The sequence below is a fragment of the Cryptotermes secundus genome, unplaced genomic scaffold (assembly GCF_002891405.2).
Source record: "Cryptotermes secundus unplaced genomic scaffold, Csec_1.0 scaffold1164, whole genome shotgun sequence".
Classification (NCBI taxonomy): Eukaryota; Metazoa; Arthropoda; class Insecta; order Blattodea; family Kalotermitidae; genus Cryptotermes; species Cryptotermes secundus.
Window position 1 is genome coordinate 14,002 of NW_019731586.1, and position 23,322 is coordinate 37,323.

The window sequence follows — 23,322 nt, forward strand, 5'->3', positions numbered from 1 at the left end:
GATGTCGATGCGGGTTAGGTAGTGAGCAATCGATGCAATAATCCCAGGGTCCATGTCCCTGAGGAGGGGTTCGATCTTGTACGGGGGGTATTCATTGCGCTTAATCAGGTTCCTGAGCATGTCTTCTCGTGCCGCATCAAATCGTTTGCATTGCCATAAGATGTGGTTGGGAGATTCGATATTTTCTCCGCAGTCGCAAATCGCATGGGGAACAATGTTGAGTCTATGGAGGTGGGTTTTCAGGCAGTAGTGCCCGGCTCGAAGTCTGTTGAGCGTGACGATGGGCTTCCGGTGGAGCTTAATCTTGTTGAACCAGGGGTAAGGTACATCAGCGAAGTAATTATCGAAGTAATATTTTCCTTTGTGTGCTCCCGATGAGTAGCCCCATGCGTAAAAATCCTTTAACATTTTCTGTTTCCAACAGGCTCTAAGGTCGGTCCAGGGTAATAATAGTTGGGAGTCTATGCCTTTGTAAACACTCTCTTTTGCCGCCATGTCGGCCCGTTCATTGTGGGTGATTCCAATGTGGGCAGGTATCCAGTAGAAGTGAACGATTTTACCCTTTTCTTCAAGCATGAGGAGTTGCTCTTTAATGGTAAGTATTAGATGACTACATTGTTTCAGTGGGGAGGGTTGGCCAGTTCGTAAGGCTGACAACCTTACCACCATCTGTGAGCCGATTGTCTAGAGAAAATTTGACAGCCTCGACGTCTCACAATCCTATAGGCCTTCACGGCCTGTTACAGATATAGCTTTACCTTTTTACAGCCATGATTCTCGAGCTTATGTCTATGTCCTTCTGTTCGATATTTGTATAGCCCGGTATAATTAATTAACTGTTAGGTTGCAAATGATTTTGGTTTATGTGTGCTGTGTGAATGTTATGCTCTGCAAGGATTTCGGACAAGAGATGTTGATCGTTGAGCACTCCATTTGCAATCCAGAACATAATATTTATCGGTGTGTACAGGGTGGTTTGACGGATGTTCGTCGTTTATGGTAGTTCTGTCCTGTTCAATATGCACTGGCGGTACTGATAAGCATAGTATATTTGCATCTCCCTGTGTGATATCTTTTAAAGTGCAGAGAGTTGTAAATTAAAAAAATTATGACAATTTTGTCGACAATAGTTTTGGCTCGTCGTAATGATTGCTCTAAATTTGTTACTTTATGGAGAAATCTGACGTTGCGACCCTGGAAGTTGAAATTTATTTCTAATGAACTCAGAAAGAAAGTTTCGGCCGTTTCTTTAATTTTTTGTGGGGCAAGATGATCGATTTTCCTAAAGTATAAGGTAGCCTGACTCAGTTTCCTTGTGTTGTACTAGTTAAAGTATGAGGGAGGCTCTGGGAGATGGGGGAGTTTCTTTGTATGAGGCAACGGGCATTTTGTTTGTTTAAATTTTAATGTTTTTAGAAGGTATTGCGATTTCTGTACATCTTTGCTCTCTCTTTCACATCCTGTGAATTTGCTCGGCTGTTGTTAGTGTCAGTTTGCACATTTTTAGGGGGAAGTATTATTTGCTTTTTCGGCATTCACTGGAGAATTGGTTTCCTCAGCATTTGACACATTTAGGGACAATGTTATAATAATTTTGCCTTATGACCGAAGTTTTGAAATCTGTCTCACTGAAATGGGCCACTCAGTTATGTGGATGACTCGTATAAAGTCCCTTATATTACTTGAGCTTTGTTCCACTGTGTAAATAATGACACACAGAGGTAGGAATAACAAGTTCCTCTGTTGCAGATTTTCATTGTACATTGTTCTTCTGTGCTGTCTTACATGAGTCGCAGTTCATTCCAAGTGTCTTACTTTCCTGAGTACCATTTCTGCTGTCACCGCAGGAGTAGTCCTCTGAGGAGGATCTTGTCAGTCTTATTCTCTGCTGTTTGATTGGTATAGTATTGTATGTTTTTGAATTTGGAGTATATGAGTCCATAACGCTGTTCCAATGAGAAGTGGAATCGAATGGCTTGATGTATGTAAGTTGCTGATATAGTTAGTTAGTTAGTTAGTTAGTTAGTTATTGGAGAGGTTGGGTTTCTCCGTGCACTGAGATCTGTATTGGTCCATTGTGCTTCCCTCTATGATTTCTACCAGTCTCTATATCCTACCGGTACTGGTGCTTACCATCAGTCCCGACCAGCCAGCGAGACCGGCTCTACTAGCTGAGAGGTATCTATAATGCTTACCCCATCTACCAGAGGTATTAGAGACTGCTGTTGGGCGGGAAACGTCCGTTAATTTGGCTCAGTGACCTCCTTTGGAGATATGAGGTTCTTTTATGTGCCGTAAAGCTACGACACGGGACCCATGGCTTAAAGTCCCTCCCAGAGGACTTGTTCCCTGAATTTCTCCGCCCTTGAAAATTCGACGACCTCCGCCGGGTATTTGAACCCGCGTACTACGAGTCATGATGTGGGAACGTTGCCTCTAAACTACAGAGGTCGCTAAATTGCTGATATAACTATGGTGACTGCTTGTTTAAGATCTTACGTAACACTGAAGTAGTTAAATTTGTGATATAATGGCAACTGGGGGAATTTCTTCTCGTCTTGCCGTGTAGTTGAGATTTCTGAATTTGTGGTAGAGAGAATGTCGTTTTCGATCTGAACTGAGAATGGATTTTAAGAGGTAAATTTCAGTGCGGTAGTTTTTTTTTTTAGAAATGACTTGAAATGTGGCGTATTCTTTTGGTGTGAAAGGAGTCATTTGATGTTGTACTCGGACATTTTGTTTTCTGATATTCATTTATTCCTTGTTTATCCGCCGCGGTTGGTGACGTGTTTTCCATGATTTGAGTTTTTGCCACCAGTTTTTACTTTCCGTAAATTTTAAAATGTCTTCCGCTAATATATTGAAGGTAACGAAGCTTCGGGCTGTTCTCTTTGATACTGATGGTAGACTGCCTTTTAGCTACTCAGAGGATTATTCCTTCCATTATGAAAAGAATGTGAACTTCTAGTATCCCATCGCGTGTCGTAATATGTTCCTGCGAAGCTCCAGTTTCCTGGACTGCAGTCCTCTCGAATCTTAATTTATTATATATACAATGAATGTGAGAGAATATTGTTATGGTAAAAATTCTCGAGGCTTTGAGAGATTTACTTCTCTTGAGTACTCCCTCCCACATTACGGATAAGTGCCTTTTTATACACTATTTCAAGATGTGTGTATTCATATATTCCCCCTTGATAACGCCTCAAATATTGGAGAAAAATTCTTCGCATTCCTTATTCAAGATTTCGTCTGGATAATCTCAGTCGAAGATGAGTATATTTTCTAAGGCAAGAGCTCTGCAAACGGACAGCAAAAGAATGAAATCCGACTTTTCTAAAACGATTTTAACGACTTTAATTTAGTTTTAATATTGTGTAGGAGATCGTCTCCGCTAATAAAACTAGAAATATTTAGTCGTCAGTTAATTTCGGTAAGAACACGAAAGACACAAACCTGAAATATCGGTCATGTGAGAACCTGCTAGGCTGGTCCTATTGTGTTTCGATATTCAGTACCAGTATCTGCCTACAGAGCGGCAAGCGGTTCCGTGTCCTTGATAACTTAGTCGAGGCCACGCGTATACAAGAGAGTACGAGTATGTGCAATGCCTTGCACCGGATTACATATGGAAGCACTAGAAATGCAAGGGTTATGAAACAACAGTCGATACTACAGAGAAACTGTGAAGCAGAATTCAAGAATTATGAAGTGAAGTAATACATACGAAATTAGGAGGGCTTGCGAATCTCTGCTTCAATAGGGCTGAGCTTTCTGTCTCAAAACTTGGTAGCCATTTGGATGACCTCGTGAAAGAAGGTGAGAAAAAGGAAGTTTTAAATTCCCTTATTTGCTTTCTTGCTACATAAACACGTTACTCTTAGGACCCGAAAATACTCGTATGCATGTGGAGGCGGCTACAGAGCTGGGGATTTGTGGCGATAATGATGAATTACATCCATTTTGTATTATTTAAACTTTCTTCCACGGTCAAGCCTTACCTGCGACAACTTTATCCAAGTATTCCATTTCTTGGATGGCCTCATACGTAATCTTGCCTTCATGTTTCTTCAGCACAATATCGATCTCTTCCCGGAGGCGTTCCTGTATATCCTGGTGCAATGACAGCTCGTACAGACAAAACGTCATTGTGGTTGACGAAGTCTCGAAACCCGCAGCAAAGAAAACGAAGGCCTGGGCCGCCAGTGAGTTCATCGACAAACCTGTAATAAGAAGGGCTAAATGCGTGATCCTAGTTTCACATATTATAAGGCAAGCAATATCATAAGGCATATTTCAGATTAAGCGAGCTAATAAAGGGAAAATTACTAAAATATATACGAATGTTCGAGCAATTCGTCACAGATATAGTCCACATATTTGTAATGCAAGTAACAGGGTTTATGCTGTGCAGGAAATATATCGTTATTTATTCTAATAATAGATTAAATTAACACTGGGAGGAATATCCAGTTCTAAACGTTAAACTCCTGAAAATAATAATTTACCATTCTCAGTTTAAGATTTAACCCCTTTAGTAAAATTTTCATGATGAGAGCTAAACGAAGGTTGTGGCAAGAGTACACATGTCTTATATTCTACAATTCTTCAATAGGTTCAACAATAAAAGACGTAAGATGCAGCTGTAACGGAAAATTGAGTTCCGGAATATGTAGGTACCTTATTGCAGAATGAAACCATCACTACCATTTACTGATTGAAGCCAATTTTTTATGGCTTTTTAAATGGGTATTATGACTTATAACATAAGTAGAATAGAAATATTAAATGCGCTTCGCACAGAATTTTTCCCGTATTAGTAATTTCTATACATTTTTGCACGATGGTTTCGCGTGAACTTAAGCTGGGAGGTGTTAAGAAATTGTCCATTAAATACATGAGGACTGAGAGGAAGCGAGAATATACATACGTATTTGCAGGTCCAGGTTTTTGATGACCTGAAAATATATTAAAAATGACCAAAAAACCTCCAGTAAAGTGACCGAAGAAATCCAGAAGAAATAACCCAATATTAAAAAAAACAACCTAATTTGTATCATGTCATCGAAAATCTACAGATTGTTCTAAAATATATTTTTAATCTTTATTAGGCTGTGAAATCAACGTTACACTTTTAAGATCGTCCTCGTTTTTATGTTTGAAAAATAATCAATTTATTATTGAATTTGAAGGTAAAGGATTTAATACAATTTTTTTCTACCGCGTTGGAAAACTTAATAAACGAACATATACGGTATATATTCCAGTATTTAAGTGTCGCCTCATTCACAGTTGCAATAGATGACAGTTAACATGAGGAGATTCTCGAAGGTGACTGAACGCCTATTGTCCGACAGCACATTCTTGTACTTGGAGAAACTCCTTCCCACATCTGCAGACACAAAGGGAGCGCACTTGAATTGCACCAAACCACTAGCAGTAAGTTCTCTTCAATACTGAAAATGCTGAAGGTCTCTTCTGTCAGAATTCAAATGCTGCATAATGATTCATAACCTAAATATTTTTCCAGAACATGTCTCATTTTTCTTGACACCATTTTACCAATGTCCCTTGATAATTTCTCTAAATCACTGGTCATTCTTTTCAAGAGAGTGAGTGAATCTTCTAGTGTTGCTCCTTTCTCCTTTAAGCATTTGATTCCTTCCGTGAAGGAATTGAAATTTGCCTTTATCAAGGCCAACTCTCCTCCATTTCGCTGCACGAGAACTGTTCCTGAGCAGCTTCAATTGCCCTCGCAACTTCTGTCTTCATTGAATATACATTTTTTTCATTGCTTAAAAATGACAGCAATAGTTAATTGTAGCATAAATTCACGTTCCCCACTTTGTGATGACGGGTTCCAGGGCCAGTGAAACACCAGGAGTCATAGATTTAAATTGTATTTTACGAGCTGGAGCCTTGACGCAAATCTTCTTTGTCCACGACACGAGAGCATACACTTGAGTGAATGTTGATCTCAATTTCTCCTCCACTCTATGCAGTGCATGTGCTAGGCAAGTAACGTGCACCAATTTCATATATAAAGACTTTATTGACCTACTTTCTTTTAAAATATATGTGGCCGCATCGGTCACAAAAAGCAAGCCGACGTCGTGTCGTATACTCTCTGGCCACATTAGGAACATCGACCTGTCAAAGAGTTTACAAATTATGGAATGATTAAAGATTCTAACACCTCACTCGTAAGCAGAAACATTTCACCTGGTTCATCAATCTCCAAGGTTTGCTGTTGACGTTTCCCACATGGCGAGCCTCAGTTTCACAGTCAGGTCTCATCAATGGAAACGATAATCTTCCCGTGCACTTTATTCCTAATCAGGATATTGTTCTAGCATTTGGAAAGGTAATTTTTCCTGAAGGTGGATTTATCCGGGATAGAAAGACCACAATTCACTTCCAGAAAATGTTTCAGTTTTTCATTTTTCAGAGCCCAAAACTGGGAATATTTGCAGACACCAGAGCATCACGCAGATCTTTGAAAGAATCCGATGATTTACTTCTGCCTTCAGATGAACACTGTTGCAGTAATATTTACACAGATTACTTTTTGTTCGAAATTTGCACTGCTCGTATATGCTTGCTGCGGGTGATATATTGTTGTACCGTGGAACGTATTTCTGCTTCTAATTTTGTGTCACACATCTTACAGTATAAAATGTTACGGTCAGTTGAAAATATATCATCTCCGAATTCAGCTACAATCTGTTTTAAATGACACGGTTTAGATGACTTTGCTTTAGGTATCATGATAAAATGGATAACTCTAGTGCAACACAGAACTCAACTTTTCACACTGAGAAGCTTTCGTCACTGTATCTTTGTCTGTACGGTCAAGGGCGAGAAAATAAAGACAGACGGAGTTTTATTGAGCAACAGTATGTCATAAAAAGCGAGGCTTCCGGCTAGAAATATTTATAACTAAGCAAATTCCTTTGCATAGAACTTGGAAAGGGCCGCAGTGTTAGTGACCGCTGTCGTGCCCTGCTGCCAGCTTAAACTATTTTATGATATGTAATTGGATTGGTCATGTTTTAAGGAGAAACTGCCTTCTAAAAGAAGTTATTGAAGGAAAGATAGAGGGGCGGATAGATGAAGATGAGGAAGAAGACGTAAGAAGATGCTGGATGACCTTGAGGACAGAAGAGGATACTGTCATTTGAAGGAGAAAGCTCTAGATCGCATTAAGTGGAGGAATTGTTTTGGAAGAGACTGTGGACCTGTCGTCTGACAGATTACTGATGATGGTGAATGTCAGATATTTCGTCAAAACGAACAGAAAGGACGGAACAATATTACAACTTATTATTGCATAATGTGATAGCTGGTATTTGGAATGCAGCTGCAGTCTGCATTTGTAGAGGCAGGAGAAAGTGAGAATATTTTACTTGCATATATATTATTCACATTTCTGAAAACAAAACAAAAATACCCTAAACGTCTAAAATAACAAAAGAATCCCCTTAAAATTTACCGAAATATTCCCCCAAAACCGAAAAAAAAAGACCTAAGATTTTAAAAATGACAAAATGACCTATAAAATTTACATTTCTGTAACTAGCAGCTCATTTCCGAGATTTATATATTTACGGGCATCGAATAGGATACGAGGAAAGAAAGATGATCAAAATTCGGGCCATATGTGTGTATATATATATATATGGCTGTGTTTCGGTGGTTGTTGTAGAAGGGAACTTTGTAACTATATGCAGAATACGTTACCCAGAGATGTGTGGAGTGCTTTCGTTGAGAAAGCCAATGCACAGTTCGAGCTCATCCATACAGGACAAGCATGAATGTATTTATTTACACGGAACGTATACAGGAGGTACGTACCATTCTCATCAGACTTGTTCTCCAAGTCTCCATGGCCATTCTGCTCCAGGTAACCGTGTTCTTCCTCCACTTTGCCACGATTCTTGATCTGGATAAGCAGTTGCATAAAGTCGTTGCGTTTAACGTTGTTCTTCTCCCTGTAGTTCACTGTGTCTTGCACCATACTTCGGAAATATTTTGAAACTTTGGGATCTAAAACTCTGAACTTCAAGAAGCTCATTACAGAGGGAAATAGTACACTCAGAGATCTAATTAGTGACAACTTTATGGTTGATTCGAATATTTTCCTTCCCCATTGACGAAATTCAGCGTCTGGATTCTCGAGACAATGACATTGGATGCCAAATGCACATGACGATATTATGTCCGTGGTGTACCTAGCCAAGATATCTTTGACTTCAATAATCTCCTCCTGACTAGCGGTTTCGTGTAGGATGGTTCTGAGTTCTTGCCCACAATCAACCAAAGTTTGAAACATCATCTTCATTTTGCCGGAAGTGAAAGTTGGTGTCAGTTTAACGCGAAGATTTCTCCACCTGTTTCCAGTAAGAAAGAACAAGTGGCCAGTAAGAGGTTCAAGCTGTTCATTGGCGAAGATACCGCGATCATGGAAACTACTGAAGTCTTTAACCAGGACATTCTTAATAATTTCTGGGTCACGGAAAATGAATCCAGGTTTCGTGAAAATGTAAGTCCCTCCATATTTCTCACCGTCTAGCTTCTTGTAAAGATCTGCGAACATATGTCCTAGAGGTTTTCTCACAAACATCAGGTTTCTGAAATTTCCAAAGGGGAATGTTGGTTCGATGTAAGGTACCTTTCTTTCCTTCCAATAACTGAAGGACTTCTTGAAGTAGATATAGACCATTGTGAGGAGGCAGGTTACCGCAGCACACACGGTCAGAAGGGTGGTTTCAGGTAGGAGCCCCATGTAAACTTCTTGTCAGACCTACAGCATTATAATGACACAAATTAATCTAAACGATTAGACAAGCCGATAAGTAAGTAGAACTCTTAATTTTAGATTGAATTATTTGAAAGTGACATTTGTAGTATCATTCAAAAAATAATACGGTAGCAGTGACAGGGTTTTTATTATTAAAGTGAAATACGTGTAAGGAAAATTTTAAGTTGTTCTGTCATGGCCAAATGGCAATACAATCAGTAGTTACTGGGTGAGTCAGATAAATTTTATGACTGTATAGGCAACATATGTTCTTCTCGTTTGAAAGTGTAATATGACTCTCCTCATATTTAGCCTACTAATCCTTTCAAGGTATTAATAGAGAAGATGTGTTTGTTAACTTATTGTGATCCTGATTAATACTAATTAATAATAAGTAATTACTTTTATATTTAATATGCCATTTTCTGAAGTTGATGGGACGTCTGGTGGTAATATGATCTCTTGTGGGCACTGAAAATTTATCTTAAATAATTGGAATTTACTTTGAGATATCTTCACTGGTCTTTGTAATTTATTGAGTTTAAGAATCTTTCAGAACAAGCATTATCTTAACTGAGGTAATTTCCGATTTTCATTAGACCCTCTGTACAAATACAGGTTTATTAATAGAAATTAGGATGTGACTGGCTCCATTTGCCTCATTTCCAAACCATTATTCACTAATAACCCTCTCATTCAACGTTATATATTCTGAGTTCCTGCCGACGCCTTAACAAAAATACCAATACGTTTAACAAGACAAGATAACTTCAGTTAAAGTATTAGTGGGAACTCCTTAAAAGCAGTCGCTATCAACATTACCTGACAACATTGTTCTTGCCATGAACTGAATAATATGGTAACCACAGTGCAGCCGTCAACTAAAGAACCAGATACTTCTCTTTCTGATAATACACGACTGACTATAATAGTCCGTGGTAGATCGTTTGGCTCTCAGATGCAGAATGTACGCGGTCAATTCTTTAGAAATATTACTAACTATTTCTACATTAATGCTCTATGCACCATTTTTCACATGGAATTAAGTGTTCTTTCTGTTTAATGATAAGCACACTCACAACGAAGAGAATGATCAAGAATGCACAAAATTGGCGTACCTGAACGTATACAAACGTGTCTCTTCTCTAACTGGAGCTTCCACAGACGATGTATCCACTGACGCATTCTAATATACGTATTAAAACAGGATTTCAACGAATATAATCTTTGAAATTAATATTTATCCTGTCTATGGCCAAGTATATAAACTGACTGAATCATAAGTTTCTGTCACTGCTGACTTTTGGTCCCGTCCGTAAGTAACAATAAATGTAACTCATTAAGAATTATCTAATAACGGCAGAGTGGGAAAAAAGTTTTCCGTAACATAATAAGATCGTCATTGGTTGGCATATTGTTTCTATGGAGACAGGCGCAGACTAATCTAAGTGAATTACGATAGTACTACATGCTGACAACATAAGCAACACTGAAAGATGTTTCAGACTGTATTGCAGTGTCATCGGTCTGTATTTCAATGTCACACTTTGCCTAGAAATTAAATTTGTAGACTAGGTAGTTGCATGCCTACTCTATCCATCTGGCTTCTCACAGATTATTTTAAAAAATAAGAGACCTATCCTCATTAGTCACAAAGATATTTCTCTTAGACGATATGTCAAGACAAGGTGATAATTGTAAGATTTGAGGCTTTCACGGCGGTGACTATGAAGAAAGCAGTCTTCTGGGATTTGGCACCGTGTATATGTGGTGTTAACCGANTATTTACTCACAGAATTATTGGGGGTTTGGACTTTTTGCATCGTCCGGAATTTTAGGTTATAGAGGACTCGACTTTTCGGAAACTGGATCTGTTTTCGTCTTTAGGTGAGAAAGGAAGACATCTACTCAGTTGGGCCCCATGGCTCTTACTAAGGACTAGGATGGAACATCTTGGAGGAATTGCGATTGTTAAGACCCGAGAATGAAGTAGATAAAATACTGTGACGTGGATGGCGCAATAGGAAGTAGGGGTCGCGTGAATTCTGCGGTCTCGCGAATGACGTCACATACCCTCACTCCTTCCATCATTACCCAACTCTCGGTAAACATTCCCTCCCCCGCGGTAACGTAACAGAAGAGCAACTGTGTCAGGCAACCATTGCGGCGGTGACGTAACAACATCGGAGCAACTGCCGCTGCTACGGTAACAGGCCAGTCAACACTCCGTCCCCTTTCCCCCTGTGACGTAACAGCACTTCCCACTGTGATGTAACAAGGGGACACCGCCGGTAACGCGAGGCAACAGGGAACGGCAAAAAATGCCAGCTGAGCAGTATGTGACCAGAGTGTGTGATCAGGAGTGACACAGTGTGGATCGTGAAGTCGCCGAGTGCAGTTGAAGTGTAGCAGTCGCCGAGAGCAACAGAAGTATTTGTGATACTGCAGATGGCAGTACTTGTGAAGTTGTGAATTGTGTAAATGTATAAACGAGTGTTCAATAAATTCGCTAGATCCAGAACTGCGTGAAGTTATTTGTCGCGAGACGTATACTTAACACGTCACAATATACTAACCCTTCGATTTTTGAAGTTCTGAATATTCTCAAATTTACGTTCTATGCTCTCTACACAACGACAGCATTTCTACCCCATATAGAAATATCTCAATGCTGTTTAAGCAGATAATCTCTATTTTGACATGAAGCAAGTAAGTATTCATTGTTCACAGATTGCTAATTTTAGTGATGTTAAGCAGGCGGTGAAGATACTTTATATACTGGGCTTTAAAGGTTAAGAAATTTAGTTTCATAATATTTGTGAACTGGATGGAACAATCTCGGAAGGGTTTCCTGGGGAAAGTGTTGTTATTAGAAATACGCTCGGGTTCCTTTTTTGATATATATATATTTACACAGTATAGATAGTATAGATATGTATAACGTAAATCGCGAAATATTAACAAGAAAATCGAAAAGAGCCTGTGCCTATAAAAAGTTGTTTAGATTATATGATACAGTGTGAAGATTCCGTATTTCATATTCCGTTCATGGTTTGTCAGTAACAATATGAAATTATTGTTACTGAATTATAGAGTCTCTGTCTGAATATGCATCAATCCGTGCAGTCGAACACCCGTGCGCAGGTCCTTCAAATGTGCCAAAACCAACTCCTAAATCCATAGCTTCAAGTTATCGTGAACTTATTCCATTTCGATGGATGGAACACAAACAGCGCAGTATATGTGATCTTATAAATACACCACGATAAAGCACTATTAGTATCCATATATTTATTTTTACGTAAAGTCGAATTTATCACGAAAATTAAAAAAAATACTTATCGCGGTATTCACGTTAGCGAGCGAACGGTGTTCGATCAGTGAACACCGAGCCCTGGATTCGAATTTCGCCCGGAACCTGTATTCAAGGCAACTTCCGTTTGTGTGCAATCAGAGGTCTCGAAATATTTTAGTCATCGGATAAGCAGAATTATCCATACCTAAAAAATCGCGCGATAAAATTAATTAAGTGACCATTCAGACTATAAAGTTTATTAAATGAAAACTGGCATTTGAAGTATTAATATTAAATTGGAATAATTTTAATTACGCAAGTGTGTCCTGCCCTTATGTTCGTAGTGTAGGGTCACTTTGCTTAATCTTGCCAAACACTGCCATACAGTCCGAACTGCTCTGTTAGGGTGAGTAGTGATTAAGCCTAATCAAGTAGACTGTATTTCAAACACTACTCCAGGTTTCTCTGACCTTTACTTTACTCCAATAGAAAAACATCACAATACAAACCGCAGATTACTTCGTTTTGTTGGATGTAACGCTATTTAGTTTGGTACATTCGTACCGACGTTTCGAACAGCCGCCCCAGCCTGGAGGCTGAAGAGTTTCCTGGCCTGAATGAGGAGGCCTCAGTTCCTCTGAAACGAAGTAACACGTACATCTGCAGAACAAGACGCGTCACAGGCGAGCACATCGTGACAATGTTAACTGCCCGGAGAATCGTAGACCTCACAATGAGATGATACACGTTATCACCATATAAACCGGAAACTGAAAGTCGCTTTGTTGTTAATTACATTTCTGTGAATTACCGGTCTCTCTCTCTCTGATATTGTATATTTTATATATTTTAATTTTTAATAAAAATTTTTGATTTGTTACTGAAAAATGAATGATCTGTAAACAATGTGAGATTTAGTAAATGTAGTTTCATTTACCGTATTTACGCATGTATAGGCCGCCTGCGTGTATAGGCCGCAGCACAATTTTCAGACAGAACTTATAGAAAAAATAATTTTCTTGGAATATTGTTTCAGGAGTAGAACACCCTGTATTACTAATTATGAATATCATTTTTTTTTAAATGAAGTGTGATTTCGAATATTTCGAATATAAGCCGCACCCCAGTTTTCCTCCTGAATATTTGGCAAAAATGTGCGGCCTATACATGCGTAAATACGGTATTTCATCGCAGATGATGACTTCTTGAGATCTAAATATATAAGCTTATTTAGCTTTTACCATTCACCTGTTTAATTTGGGTGAGAAAATAAATGAAACATTTTTATGTTTACATGTACGTAGTTATAAAGAAATTCGATGTGAGGCGACAGTGGCCTACCTGTGAGCTACTGTCCTGCTGATGAAACAGAACATGGAATAACCTCCAGTATGGACAGGTGGATATCCCGCCAGCGACAGCAATTGGATATTTCCCGAATTCATGTTGAGGTTCAATCTCTGCAGCAGTCTGCTCGTTATGATTGTGGCGATGGATAGGATGACGGCACGATACGAGTGTACACACGAGCACTGCGCCCGTGTCACGTGTCATCGTTACCAAGGCTCGCTCTGTCAGCCTCACAGCTTAAACATGGCGACAGTGACAGTACAGGAATGGCTTAAACTGGAGAAGCCTACGTTACCATTCGCAAAAGAAATTGTTTAAAAAGATATAATATCGGTGCGTGCAATCCTTTTCTATTATAAATGCCCATCTGTTCATGGGGGGTTACAGAAATAATAGCTCTTTATTTTGATACCCATAAGAAACACGCGATTGTACCTTAAAGACAAAGTGATAGATTCTTAAAGTTTAGGCAAACGGTATATAGTCCACTTACATGTGAGTTATTAAGAATTGCAGCTGAACAAAAACAATATACACATTTTCATAATTCTTTAGATTGTTCTGTTGGTTCAGTGCAAGGTCATTAAATCTTGAGGTAATATCGAGTCAAACTGAAAGTCGGTCGTAAATAAAAACTGAGAAGGAAATGAAAAGAAGTATCCGTGGTATATTTTTAGGCATTGCCAGGTAACTTACAAGGAAAACGAGAAAGACGTGAAATACTTAAGTAAAGATTGCAAGTCTCCGGGCCAGAATATGAATGCTATAAGGCTAATAGCACTAACTGTTGTGTGTCGAAATTTCGTGGTTAGAAAATCCCGCAAATTTTGCAAAGAAGAGAACAAAATATTAATATTGAAGCATAAAACACGGATTTCATTTCAGTCGTTGATCTATAAAAATACCGCACCACCATATGAAAGATAACTTTATAGAGCAATTTCTTTACACACAAATATGAGTAATAATTAAAAATATAAACATTTTATAACTTAGACTTCTGTGTATGGGAGGCATTGGACAGAAACACACAGATCGAATAAAAACAAGTTGAACACAAACCCGCAAAATTAGATACAAACAGCAGGGTCCATGAAGTACTGGATGCGTGAAGAATATGTAGGAGTTAGCTACATGCAGACATTTAGGAACAGGGTACTAATCTAATCGTGCTAAATACATAATAACTATTTTTATATCCATGTACTTTTAGATAAAACGTTATCGTACGTGTCCCAGGATGTTCACCCAATTGACTTTCAACAGAGCACTCGGAGCTACATCCCAGAAGACAGAACTCTTGCTAATAATATCTGATTAGTGCCTAATAGCCGAATAACGATTTTTGACAGACCTTTTATTAAGATTAGTCAAAGCAGGTTCATTCTCATCCGTATGATATTTCGATGGCAAGCAAATGCAAAAGTACCCAAAGGCAGCAAAAAAAGCAGTGGAGATTATTTTTCAGACATCATTACAATGACGTCAGTATTTATTTCAGTGCAAAATTCTGTTTCAAAATGGTACCTTGAAACTAAACAGAATCGCCTCTTATTCCATCAAGCTGTGTTTCCATAAGTTGTTTCCCCAAACTGTAAAACCCTTGGTATCTACCTGCAAACGAACTTGTCTGATAGGATCTGCAGATAATTGTGCTAATCGAGAACATGAGGAATGGTGACAAGAAACTGAGGAGGGAATTTTCGATTTACATTTGTCCTCTAATTATTTCTTTATCTGCATAGAGATGCTAATAGACTTTGTAAAGAAATATTCTAGTCTCTGTAACCTAGAAAATGTATAAGTGCCACATAACCGAAGCAACTCTTACCTACTAATTCTATAATTGTGTTCCTCTTTTGAGAAAATGTCGAAAATCGGGAGAGGACAGGAGGCTAAATGGAATAAGTGGGCCGAAGAGGGAAGAAAATTGCACTATGAGGAGTTCAATAAATTTTAACTATTTTTGGTATTATCAGATCAAGAAGCGGATGATTAACGTTGCAGGAGAAATTATGAGCAGATACAGAACTTTGAACTGAGGGGACGAGACCTAGACGTAAATGGACAATAATGAAGCATAAAGATATAGTTTACATGAGGCACAGAAGGGGAACCAGTAATGACTCTTTTGTAACTTAGTTTCATTTGAAGAAAGCAGTTTTCTGGGATTTGGCACCGTGTATATGTGGTGTTAACCGACGTTTCGGAGGAACGTATCGCCTCCATCTTCAGGGTAGAAGAAAAAATATAAGAAATCTGCAAGCGAAGAGACCGTGAGAACCGGTGAAAGCAGACTGCTTTCTTCATAGTCACCGCCGTGAAAGCCTCAAATCTTACTTAGTTTTCTTTGTTGGGCAGAGGAATATTATGAGTGTTCGAAATGCTATTAATTTGCTTAAGAAGATATTCGATTCAAGATGTCAGGAGTTAAACTGACCTAATCAGGTTAATTATATGAAGCTGAGCAGACTACTTGAAAAAATAAATAAAATGAAAAGAAATTTACTACAAATTATGCAGTTAATAAATGAAACACAGTTCCCAGTATTTTCAATGGAGTCAATATTTATTTGCCCTTGTTACAAGTGCATGAGGACGGACGACTCAGAAGCATGTCTGGACCTGCGAGGGATACCATTCTACCGGAAATGAAAACAGTTAGCGCATGTCTCTTTTTTGTGTTATCGTCTGTCCGTCCAGAGTACCAAGGGCACTTTCACAGTACACGTTTCACTTTCAGTGCCGTGCATTCGCTATCCTTTCAACAGGTTTCGGTCGAATTTTTATTGCAAATCCAAAATAATATGTGCGACATCTTACTTTCTTTTTTTACCTGTCTGCTTACTTGCTAATGAAACAGAGCCCATCTTGAGAAGCCGCCAATTCTGCAGCTACTCAAGAATTTCTCAGCATTTTATGGAACCCGAAGTCTCATTTCCGAGTTCACAAGAGTCCCCTACTGGTCCCTGTCCTGAACTAGATCAATCCAATCCATACCATCACATCCTATTTCTCTAAGATCCGTTTTATTATTGTCCACCCACCTACGCCTTGATCTTACCAGTGGTTCCTTTCCTTCTGGCTTTCCCACCAATATCATATATGAATTCACTGTCCCCCCCATTCATGCTACATTCCCTGCCCCTCTCATCCTCCTTAATTTGATCATTCTAATTATATTTGGAGAAGAGTACAAGTTATGAAGCTCCTCATTATGCAGTTTTCTCCAACCTCCTGCGACTTCATCTCTCTCTTCGGTCCAAATATTTTCCTCAACACCCTCTTCTCAAACACCCTCAGGCTATGTGCCTCCCTTAATGTCAGAGACAAAGTTTCACACCCATACAGAACCACAGGCAAAATTATAGTTTTGTATATTCTGATTTTTATGTTTTTGGATAACAAACGAGAAGACAAAAGGTTCTGGACTGAATGGTAGCAAGCATTGGTAGCAAGCATTACCCGAGTTAATTTCCTCCTAAATCAGGTTTAGATTTGTTATCGTCGTCCCCAAATATCTGTACTGTGACATATTTTCAGATATTTATGTCGTGATTGTGCCCTGCATTTTTGTGACGAGAGCAACATATACTATTTTTTTCTGCGTTTGCTTCTAGGCCAAACTCCTTACTTGCGTCAATGAAAGTTTGTGTGTTCTTCATTACGTTATCTACTACATCTCCTTGTCTTAGACAATTCTGGATAGGAAATTTATCAGTCAAATATTTACCTTTACCATAAGTTTCTCTTAAACACATTTCTTTAGCTTAACTAGTCTCATAGGTATCCCAGACTCTATCAGAACATTTTGCTGTACTTCCCTCTTAGCTGAATCATAGGCTATTTTTGAAGTCTAAGAATAGCCACTTCCGTCCCATCTGACCTGTACTACCGCTAAATCTAACATATTTGAAGATTTATTCCGTTACTGCCCTGAGCGAACCTACCCTATATATACTTCTAATATTCCATGTACCGAACCTTATGTCCATTTTCCTTAGCTTAGGTCGTTTATCCAGAGGATCCGTCCAGGTCCGAGGTTACTTTTGATCATTCGTAACAAAGTTATTTTTTAATGTGAGGAAAAAGCCACACACCCAATCCCCAACCTGGAGGACCACCCCTTGTCGGCTGTCCGCGACTGCTTATTCAATATATTCGCACCTTTCATCCATACCTGGAGGGCGCCCCTCTATCCGCAACCTGAGGACGCGCCATGCCGTGGTGACAAGGTACCCACCTAACATGGTATACCGGTCTGCTATATATCTTAAACTGTATGGAACTCATATTTTACCTAATGGAAGTGAGAAAAATGCACTTACTTTAAAACGTACTTCTTTCATTAATAATTTTTGATATGATGAATATTTAACAGTAACAAAAGAAAATATTACGCATGCTCCAGTGAAATGCTGTATGTTAATAGGTAAGCCAAGAACATAGTACACATACACGTGTATGCATCTAGAAATCTGTGTAGTGCATCATATTTACTGCTGAACAGCACCGTCATGGATAGTTTCGTTTATGAAATGGATGCCTCTATGTATGAGATATTGTAAATTATACAGAAATTATATATAGATGACACTAGCTCCATAGAGTAGAACCATTCTTCATGACTCTAACAATCCGTAAGATGACTAAGAATTTCCCGGCCTTCCACAGAAGGAAACTTTAATTTTTGTCTACAAATCGCACACTGGACCACATATTATTTACTTTTTGTTTACATATATATCAGCAACGTTTCTCTCTCGATCTTCTCCTGACAGGTATCCAGTTCAGAACTTCACACACGCTTTCATCATGACACATTTGACACCTAATTTCCTTATTTTGATAAAATTAAAGAAGAATAACCGTATCACTTTCCAGTCTGTTTATCAGTCTATGACATAGACTGATAAACATAGACTCTATGTGTATCGCCCCTAATTTTCAGGATTGTGACGTCACCTTGCTCCCTGTCTCTCCGTGTGCCTCTGTGTGTCTCCTAATAATTTTTCGTTTTCTATGTGGTCAGGTGCGTATCAAATAAAAGAGGGAGATTCGTTTTTCCAGAATTTCCTGTAATATCGTCTTTTAAAATATAATTTTTCCAAGTGATTTCTTACTTTCATGTATTAAGATAGCATTTTCATCCATATCTGATGTTTTCATACGTGCTACATTACACATAATACCGAATGAGAATAAGATGTCTTACTTTTGTTATATATAAACATTAAATTAGAGAAATGTAATGCCACCAATTAATACAGCTACAACATTAAGTCACGCAGAGAATCTGGCGTCTCAGTATACGATCAATTCACTTCCGAGAAATGTGTCGCTCTGTTCAGCGTTACCTTTGCGAGTATCCCACTTAACGTAGTGATCGGTGCCGTTCTCAAGTCACAGTGTGAGGTAGGCCTGCAGTGGCCAAGGGTACAACTGTCCTTTATCTATCTGCAAACATGACAGGGCAGAATTTGATGTTTGTAATGTGGAGTAGTGCTCTGACGCGTGATTAGGTTTATTTTTGTGTGCACATCTACGTCATTAATATTAACATGAGTCAGCGAAACTCCAGACTTTCTCTACAACTTGTTATCTCTGTTTATTTCTCTCTTCCTTCAAGCGCAACGCAGAGTCAATTCCATACACATCTACACATGTTCATAATAAGGAAAATAGTTCATTTCAGTGTTCCTTATACGTGAATTGTGTGTTTTTAACCATTCATACATAAGAATATTAACTATGTCAGGCTTATGGTATTTTCTGTCCGAACGGAATATGATGGTCTCTTGTAAATACCATGCCATCATGAAAACGTAAATTACTATCGAAAGCAAAGCACGATTACTTAAATGTCATTAAATTTTAAGAATAACATCTTTGTTGTTTAGATATTTCCTTTAAAAATTCTTTGGGCCCGCCATCCAAAGACATGGTAGGACGTGTGCGCAACATGACGCAGTAGAGTCTGTTAGTAGTAGCCTAATGTAATTTCGAATTGTATGTTTGCGAAATATCCGTGTAGAACCACAAAGTTATAAATAATCAAACTATCTTAACCCGTTTGGTATCTCCACTGAGTCAGCAAGGTGACTGGCTACAGACTGGGAGCCCACCATTAGATCTCTGTGACAGATAGCCATATGTAATTTTGTTTTCTTAGTTTGAAAAAAAGAAAAATATGCTTGACAGGTCACACTGATGTGTGTGTATACTGAACGATACTGAAAGACGAAGGAGCATACGGATTAGTAATAAGATATCTTCATCACTCAACAAAAATAGAAGACATAAAACAAGAACTAGCTGAACTAGGACACAGAATCAGAAATATAATCAACGTACATCATAAAGCTACTAAAGGGCCATTGAACCTATTCTTTGTAGACCTAGAACCAGCCCAAAGCAACAAAAGGATCTATGAAAGAACAGGACTACAAAATAGAATAGTAAAAATAGAACCCCCCCCCACTCAAACAAAACAAACATAATCCAATGTACGAGATGTCAACAATACGGCCATACAAAAACATACTGCAATAAGCCATACGTCTGCGTCAAATGCGGTGGCCCACACAATACGACAGACTGGAAGAAGACAAGGGAAACACCATTCAGATGCGCACTATGCGGAGGAAACCGCCCCGCAAACTACAGAGGATGCGAACACTTTCGTAATCTAACCAAAGGTACCAGTAGAAGCTTTTCCCAAAGACCCTCTACTCCAGCAATCTACACAAATGAATCCTACACGAGAAACATACAACCTCTAGAAATAACCCAACCCAGAAACTACGCAGAAATCACAAAGCGAAATTTAACCAAATAGAAGAAACAACCAACATACTAGCAAATTTCCTAGACGAATTCAAAATTTAATTCAACAATTATTACAACAAAGTACTATGGTACTAAACATGCTAACAACACTCGTCAACAAAGCGAAATAAATGGCCAGTTCCTAAGAATAACCCAATGGAACGCCAATGGACTTCCAAATCATCAAGAAGATATAAGAATGTTTCTAAACATAAACTCAATCGACATCCTGCTAATCAGCGAAACCCACTTCACCGGCAGAAGCTACTTCAGTATCCCCAAATACAAGCTTTACCACACAAACCACCCCGACGACACAGCCCAAGGAGGCACTGCAATCCTAATCAAGGAAAAAAATTGAACATTATGAACTACCAAAATATGAAAAAAAAAATACATAACATAATTCATCTGAGAAAACAGCACCAAGTACTTCAACAAACTAGAAAATCACTCCAACCCACTACTTTAACCACTACTACAACCTCAGCAAAATCGAAGACTCAAAAGAAGTTGACCATCAGATCTAACGAACCGAGGAAAATGTTTAGTCCCCACACGCCAGAAGAGTGTACAATAAATAGTTATTAAATTGTACACCAGTCAACACATTGACTTACAGATTGTACAGTCTGATTGTCGTTGAAAGAGAGAAAAATAATTGTGTGTGTGTGTCCATGCCTGTGTGTGTGTGTCTCTCTTAAGAATTTGAAATCCTCTAGCGCTATTTATTGAACTTGGTACGTAATTTATGCAACCTGAGGTCATCTTATATCGCGTAGTTTATAATTTCTTCCCATCAGTTATATCGACATAGTATCATCTCAAATTTGTGATCGACAGAAAGGAACGTCACGAAACACTGTAACCATATCTGCCTGCAGTAGGCGACAGCGGGGTTCTCAAATGCCTGACATCAGAAATACCAACACTACAGCCTCTCATACTGTTGAGGTAATAGCTTTAGTAATACTTCATGCTTTGACCGATCGTGATCAAATATGCTACGAGTAACATACCACCAGATGTTTATATCGTTCATAATATTCGTGTCTCCTTCTTATCGTGCCCAGCAGATTAGTGTAGAGATAAAACTGCTACTGCAATTCGAGAGGTACTCCCTTTGTATCTAGACTACCCTAGGTTTTCGTTGAGGTCCTGAATCCATCCGTTTAATACCAAGTCTGTTCGTTGAATTCGACCATAAACAGCTGAATTCAACTTTCATCAATCCTTAATCATGATCTTAATTCTATAGGTATTATAAAGTTTGGCATGTAGTTGAACTAGATTCGTAAATTAATAAAGTACCAACACATACTATTCATAAGTGGTGATTTAAGTTTAAATTCGAATTATTCCCTAAATTTATGAAGGCGCATATCCTAGTACTCGCGGTAAGGTGCATACGGTGTTCGATATCTGGACTACTAAGAACTCTGGCTGGAATTGCTCTCCGGGTATGGATGTGTGCCGCTCTTGCTCTGTATCATGTTGTTCTTGGAATGATTGAGTTAACCGCCTATACAGGTCTAGCAGATGTAAAAATGATTCATTTTTTAAAAAAATAATTACATGCACAAAGAGGCTAGCGGACCTTTCACATGAATATCGGTACTAACAGTAAAAATACTGCTGCTGCTACTGGAATCCATTTAGCTGTATAAATTTGTCTTGAACGTGTTATTGCAGTACTGAGTTACTCTTTGTTTGTCCTGTTAAACAATGGTACACAATAAAAGTTCTGTTTTAGGATCTGTAGAATTTAGGCTTCGTCAAATAAATACCAGTTCAAAATGTGTCTCTCTCGATTTCACTGAACTTATCTTTATTGTGGAAGGCCAAGTTTCAGTGTTTAAAATGTAAATTCTGCACCGCATGGTGATACACCCACGATAAGGCTTCTTAAGTCTCGAGGAATGTCTGAGAGGGACGCATGCGTTTGAAGGTCAGTGCTTTCTCAGAACCGCTCGTCAGAAGAAATGAAGCACACTGCTCCCTACCGGAACGAAAATTATCCTACTTTTTACATCAAGGGCACATCACAGCACGCTACAAAAACTTCATAGACGTAACAGCTGAGAATTCCACTATTTAGTATTCAACGTCAAAACAAACTTCCACACCATTAACAACCGCGACTCATTTCACACTCAGTCACACACGAGACATTCATAACTTCCACCAGACACGATAACAACAACTGTGTACCCGCATACTGAGTCGCTAGCTCAATACACGTAAGCCTTTATCAACTTAAAACAATACATCCTATATACACAGGAGACTATTATTCGGGGAGTTTAATTTTTTATTGACCGGCTCACGGCACTGCGCATAATAGCAATAGGTGCACCGTGGGTTGCGAGACGCATAAAAATTTTGCCAGTGAACCAATATGCCCGTTGTTCGAAAACGTTTGGACGGAAGTAGTTACTCACAAGTCACAGGAGGTGTTGAAATTTCTGTCCCTCTACACGCAGACATTCCTCGCACCTGCGGAAGAGGTTCTGATTTACACTTTGAAGTTCTCCTGCAGGAATGTTTGCAATTTCCCTATGAATTTTTCTCTAAGTTCTTCCGTTGGGGGGGGGGGTTCTGTTATAAAGTTTTTCTTTCAGACAACACCCGAAGAGGAATTCACAGGGATTAAGATCGCGTCAGCTTGCTGGCGAAATACCTCTGCTGTTAATTCTCTCCCGGTAGCATCGGATGAAGCCTGCATCGACACACGTGCAGTGAGGTCAGTAACTGAGTCTTGCTGAGACCAAACATAGAGTCTTTCTTCTTCTGCTAACCGTTGAAAGAAATGCTCGAGAATTAAAGGAATTAAAAGAAGTATTATTGGTCAACTATCAGGTATTACCAGGTAACTTACCGGGATAACGAGAATAGTCATGGAGCATTTTATTTAATACCGGAACTCTCCTGGCCAGGATATGAATGCGAATGCTGCATTTAAACTGTTAGCATTTACAGCTATATGTCGACCTTTCTGGATAGCAATGCTGAATTCTAGTATAAACAAACACGAATAAAAATTGAAGAC

At 38.8% G+C, this 23,322-nt stretch overlaps 1 protein-coding gene across 2 annotated transcripts in view; it reads right to left on the bottom strand.

Moving 5' to 3' along the window:
- LOC111867244 (probable cytochrome P450 6a14) overlaps positions 1–18,860 on the bottom strand; it is a 22,379-nt gene extending 3,519 nt beyond the window's left edge. The window contains exons 1-3 of one of the 2 annotated variants that reach the window (XM_023856916.2): positions 18,803–18,860; positions 7,855–8,803; positions 4,002–4,223 (exon numbers count right to left, since the gene is read on the bottom strand). In XM_023856916.2, coding sequence (XP_023712684.1) covers positions 4,002–4,223; positions 7,855–8,785 — 1,153 coding nt within the window. In that variant the 5' untranslated portion in view covers positions 8,786–8,803; positions 18,803–18,860. Of the gene's footprint in view, positions 1–4,001; positions 4,224–7,854; positions 8,804–13,436; positions 13,673–18,802 lie in introns of those variants that run through there. The other variant, XM_023856915.2, reaches the window with a different exon arrangement.
- Between the last annotated feature and the right edge of the window lie 4,462 nt (positions 18,861–23,322).